At 42.4% G+C, this 6,343-nt stretch overlaps 1 protein-coding gene across 1 annotated transcript in view; it reads left to right on the top strand.

Moving 5' to 3' along the window:
- Window positions 1-6,343, top strand: part of col14a1a (collagen, type XIV, alpha 1a) — a 237,202-nt gene that overhangs the window by 157,140 nt on the left and 73,719 nt on the right. Inside the window, exon 34 of the mRNA XM_038995206.1 lies at window positions 4,267-4,425. Within this exon, the coding sequence (XP_038851134.1) occupies window positions 4,267-4,425 (159 nt within the window). The remainder of the gene's footprint in view (window positions 1-4,266; window positions 4,426-6,343) is intronic.

Genomic DNA, 6,343 nt, shown 5'->3' with positions numbered 1-6,343 from the left:
GAAGTCTAATGAATCATATTGTTTTCTACCACTCTGAAGTGATACCGTACTGAAGAAGTCTAATGAATCATATTGTTTTCTACCACTCTGAAGTGATATCGTACTGAAGAAGTCTAATGAATCATATTGTTTTCTACCACTCTGAAGTGATACCGTACTGTACTCCATCGGGTTTCCTGTTTTTTTCCTCTGTGAGTTATTGTCAGTTCCATAAAGTGGAGAAGGCTGTTTTGTAAGAGGATGCAAAATGCACTCTGCCTATCTGCTGTAATAGAAAACCCCATCAGTCCACACACGGTGTAGAAATCCAGAGATGAAAAACAGGGATATCTCAAATGGAAAAAGCAAGCAAACAAATGAACCGCTGCGTATTGCAGTAGAGAGGAGCGAGGAGGAACGGAGGGGATGTCAGTGACACTTGCCGTTCGCATTAAAAACACAGCTAGCGCGCTGGATGAAATAGGCTAATACATCATGTTGGCACTCGAATTATAACACAATTGATCAGAGGACCCATCTGACCCGCGGGACAGAGTGTGTGTGTGTGTGTGTGTGTCTCTCCTCTCCACTTCTCCTATCTCTCCTCTCCTCTCTACTTCTTATTCTCCTCTCCTCTCCACTTCTCCTATCTCTCCTCTCCTCTCTACTTCTTATTCTCCTCTCCTCTCCACTTCTCCTATCTCTCCTCTCCTCTACTTCTTATTCTCCTCTCCTCTCCACTTCTCCTATCTCTCCTCTCCTCTCTACTTCTCCTATCTCTCCTCTCCTCTCTACTTCTTATTCTCCTCTCTTCACCGTCCCCTCCGTCCCTGTCCTGAATATCATCATCAAGGTCATGGGGTTCATCCCTTAAACTACCCTCCCTATTCATAGTCATTCATAGTCAGACAGACAGACAGACAGACAGACAGACAGACAGACAGACAGACAGACAGACAGACAGACAGACAGACAGACAGACAGACAGACAGACAGACAGACAGACAGACAGACAGACAGACAGACAGACACATCCACAGCAGAGATACTGTCCCCATGACGCTGGTCAGACTGTGAATAAACACTGTTTGATTAATGGGCTTTGTCCCAAATGAGCATCCTGTTCCCTATGTAGAGCCTCATTGGCTCTGGTCAAAAGCAGTGCACTATATAGGGAATAGGATACTGTTTCAGATGCATCCCAGGCCTTGTGGATACAGTGGTCGTTGGTAGACTGTTGAACTTTTTGTTGTTTGGGCAAAACATTTTTTTGTTCAGGCAATTGGTGGTTTGAAAAATGTTTCTCTGTCTTGTAATTGTCTTTAGCTGAGAAGGAGGTTGATATGCTGTCTGTGTGTTTGGGTTTAGTGTGTCTCTAAACCCACAACAGTAGTCCTGGCTAGTGTCCCAAATGGCACCCTATTCCCTATATAGTGTAATGGGCTCTGGTCAAAAGTAGTGCACTATATAGGGCGTAGGGTGCCATTTGGAACTGAACCCTGGACCCAACCGTAGAACACAGGCAGGCAGGCAGCTAGGCTTTGACAGTCTCTGACATGTATAAACACAACCAGACCCAGTGAACTGGAGAAAATAGTTTCACTCCGAGAACCCATTAAAACGACCGTATAGAGTATTACACACGTCACAGACCGGCCAAATGGATTCTGTTTCTGACGCACAAATATCAACTCTGTCTAACTTCAGATTAGCCTCACCTTGTTACTGTGGGGGCTGAGATGTACTTTTCCCTGGAAATGTTATGCTTGAATCTCAAATTGCACCCTATTCCCTATGTAGTGCACTACTTTTGACCAGGGCCCATTGGGTAGTGGTCAAAAGTAGGACACTATTTAGGGAATAGGGTACCATTTGGGACGCGATCATTATGATTGCAATTCTCTCACCTGACAGACTTACGGTTGTAACTCAGCTTTGTACCCCTGAACAGCAGAGGAGCCTGTCTGGGAAACCCGTGATTTATTGTGAATTGCTACAATACATTGTGACAAGGAGAAAGTTGATAGTTGCGCATGGCAGGTAAATCTTGAAGTCATTTATGAGATACACTACCGGTCAAAGGTTTTAGAACACCTACTCATTCAAGGGTTTTTCTTTATTTTTACTATTTTCTACATTGTAGAATAATAGTGAAAACATCAAAACTATGAAATAACACATGTAGTAACCCAAAAAGTGTTAAACAAATCAAAATATATTTTATATTTGAGATTTATCAAATAGCCACCCTTTGCCTTGATGACAGCTTTGCACACTCTTGGCATTCTCTCAACCAGATTCACCTGGAATGTTTTTCCAACAGTCTTGAAGTAGTACCCACATATGCTGAGCACTTTTTGCTGCTTTTCCTTCACTCTGCGGTCCGACTCATCCCAAACCATCTCAATTTGGTTGAGGTCGGGGGATTGTGGAGGTCAGGTCATCTGAAGCACTCCATCAATCTCCTTGCTCAAATAGCCCTTACACAGCCTAGAGGTGTGTTGGGTCATTGTCCTGTTGAAAAACAAATGATGGTCCCACTAAGCCCAAACCAGATGGGAGAATATCAAATATATTTTGATTTGTTTAACACTTTTTTTGGTTCCTACATGATTCAATATGTGTTATTTCATAGTTTTGATGTCTTCACCCTTGAATGAGTAGGTGTTCTAAAACTTTTGACTCGTAGTGTATTTCTTAAGAAACAATTTCTTGAACAATGGTTTAAGGTGACTCAACCCAGAGATTTCTCTCAAAATGGACATTACACCTTTACTGTTTATTACGGGCAATAGTTCTCATTGGTCGGCCCTGCTCACAGCCAATTGATAGGGTTGTGACTAGATGGAGTACAGCTACGGACGGGTTTACCATTGAACTACCGACAGAGTTTGGACTTGGAGTTTACCATTGAACTACTGCCAGAGTTTGGACTTGGACTTTACCATTGAACTACTGACAGCGTTTGGACTTGGACTTTACCATTGAACTACCGACAGAGTTTGGACTTGGACTTTACCATTGAACTACTGCCAGAGTTTGGACTTGGACTTTACCATTGAACTACTGCCAGAGTTTGGACTTGGACTTTACCATTGAACTACTGCCAGAGTTTGGACTTGGACTTTACCATTGAACTACTGCCAGAGTTTGGACTTGGACTTTACCATTGAACTATCGCCAGAGTTTGGACTTGGATTTTGAAGCCAGAGAATGAGTCAGAGTTGGATTTCACTGTTACTTTCACAACAGATAACTGTACACTTTGAGTTAATACAACGGACTACTGTTTATTTGAATGAAAGTGCTGATGACTTGATACACCTGCTATGTTGTCCAATGACTGACTGTTTATTTTAATGAAAGTGCTGATGACTTGATACACCTGCTATGTTGTCCAATGACTGACTGTTTATTTTAATGAAAGTGCTGATGACTTGATACACCTGCTATATTGTCCAATGACTGACTGTTTATTTTAATGAAAGTGCTGATGACTTTATACACCTGCTATATTGTCCAATGACTGACTGTTTATTTTAATGAAAGTGCTAATGACTTGATACACCTGCTATGTTGTCCAATGACTGACTGTTAGGAGACAGCATCTACTCTCTGGATGATAGTTATACCACATCCGCCAAAGCACCACATTCAAGGACCCGTTATAGGACCCTTATACAGTATGCTTGATTGACATTTGTTTATAGATGATTTATGAAGCATGTATGTAGGTGTTGTATAAAATATACTTTATTTAAAGTGTGTCTGATAATACTGTGGTTTGTGTCAGTACGTTTAAAACATGGTGTTCCATCTCCTCTCCCCACAGACTGATAATACTGTGGTTTGTGTCAGTATGTTTAAAACATGGTGTTCCATCTCCTCTCCCCACAGACTGATAATACTGTGGTTTGTGTCAGTACGTTTAAAACATGGTGTTCCATCTCCTCTTCCCACAGACTGATAATACTGTGGTTTGTGTCAGTACGTTTAAAACATGGTGTTCCATCTCCTCTCCCCACAGACTGATAATACTGTGGTTTGTGTCAGTACGTTTAAAACATGGTGTTCCATCTCCTCTCCCCACAGACTGATAATACTGTGGTTTGTGTCAGTATGTTTAAAACATGGTGTTCCATCTCCTCTCCCCACAGACTGATAATACTGTGGTTTGTGTCAGTACGTTTAAAACATGGTGTTCCATCTCCTCTCCCCACAGACTGATAATACTGTGGTTTGTGTCAGTACGTTTAAAACATGGTGTTCCATCTCCTCTTCCCACAGCTCCACATGGCGATCAGTAAGACCACAGCCAGGGTGGTGGTTGACTGTAAGGTAGTGGGAGGAAAGCCCATCAACGCTGCTGGCAACATCAGTATAGACGGGGTGGAGGTACTGGGACGCATGGTGCGATCCAGAGGGAAGAGGGACAACTCAGCTCCGGTAAGAATGATGGAGGAATCTACCACACATTGTGCAGCTCACAACAACATGTGAGATGTGAATGGGCAACATTTCATTCCGAAGTTGAAGTTTATTTTCTCTATCTCAAATTGATTTCAAGAAATGTTGCGTAATTTTTTTACGTGGTTGCGTCATATTTCTGTACCTACTTTCCATTGAAGCATCAATGCTTTAAAATATGTACAAACGGAGTGCGCATTCCAGAAGCTTCATTTCACATACTTTGAGTTAAACCCATACTCTGACTCTCCTATGCTCCAATTTGCTCGGAGCACGGGGTGCGTGCTCAGAGCACGGTAGTATTCATTTTGAGAAACACAGAGTACCGTCTGTCAGTCTCTGCATCATTCTCTGAGCTGGCTGTCCTATAGACCTACAGCTTTCAGTCACACACCATACAGCCTCTATAATACCACAACCACACCCTACAGCCTCTATTATACCACAACAACACCATACAGCCTCTATAATACCACAACCACACCCTACAGCCTCTATTATACCACAACAACACCCTACAGCCTCTATTATACCACAACCACACCCTACAGCCTCTATTATACCACAACATCACCCTACAGCCTCTATTATACCACAACAACACCCTACAGCCTCTATTATACCACAACAACACCCTACAGCCTCTATTATACCACAACATCACCCTACAGCCTCTATAATACCACAACAACACCCTACAGCCTCTATTATACCACAACAACACCCTACAGCCTCTATAATACCACAACCACACCCTACAGCCTCTATTATACCACAACAACACCCTACAGCCTCTATTATACCACAACAACACCCTACAGCCTCTATTATACCACAACAACACCATACAGCCTCTATAATACCACAACCACACCCTACAGCCTCTATTATACCACAACAACACCCTACAGCCTCTATTATACCACAACAACACCCTACAGCCTCTATTATACCACAACATCACTCTACAGCCTCTATTATACCACAACAACACCCTATTGTACCACAACAACACCCTACAGCCTCTATTATACCACAACATCACTCTACAGCCTCTATTATACCACAACAACACCCTATTGTACCACAACAACACCCTATTATACCACAACCACACCCTACAGCCTCTATTATACCACAACATCACTCTACAGCCTCTATTATACCACAACAACACCCTACAGCCTCTATTATACCACAACATCACCCTACAGCCTCTATAATACCACAACAACACCCTACAGCCTCTATTATACCACAACAACACCCTATTGTACCACAACAACACCCTACAGCCTCTATTATACCACAACATCACCCTACAGCCTCTATTATACCACAACATCACCCTACAGCCTCTATAATACCACACCAACACCCTACAGACTCTATAATACCACAACAACACCATACAGCCTCTATAATACCACAACAACACCATACAGCCTCTATAATAACACCATACAGTCTCTATAATACCACAACAACACATTGCAGCCTCTATAACAACACCATACCGTCTCTATAATACCACCACAACACCATACAGCCTCTATAACACCACAACAACACCATACAGCCTCTATAACAACACCATACAGCCTCTATAACACCACAACAACACATTGCAGCCTCTATAACAACACCATACAGCCTCTATAACACCACAACAACACATTGCAGCCTCTATAACAACACCATACAGCCTCTATAATACCACCACAACACCATACAGCCTCTATAACACCACAACAACACCATACAGCCTCTATAACAACACCATACAGTCTCTATAATACCACAACAACACATTGCAGCCTCTATAACAACACCATACAGCCTCTATAATACCACCACAACACCATACAGCCTCTATAACACCACCACACAGCCTCTA

The sequence above is a fragment of the Salvelinus namaycush genome, chromosome 5 (assembly GCF_016432855.1).
Source record: "Salvelinus namaycush isolate Seneca chromosome 5, SaNama_1.0, whole genome shotgun sequence".
In the NCBI taxonomy this organism is placed as follows: domain Eukaryota; kingdom Metazoa; phylum Chordata; class Actinopteri; order Salmoniformes; family Salmonidae; genus Salvelinus; species Salvelinus namaycush.
This window is presented reverse-complemented; position numbering and strand designations above follow the sequence as displayed.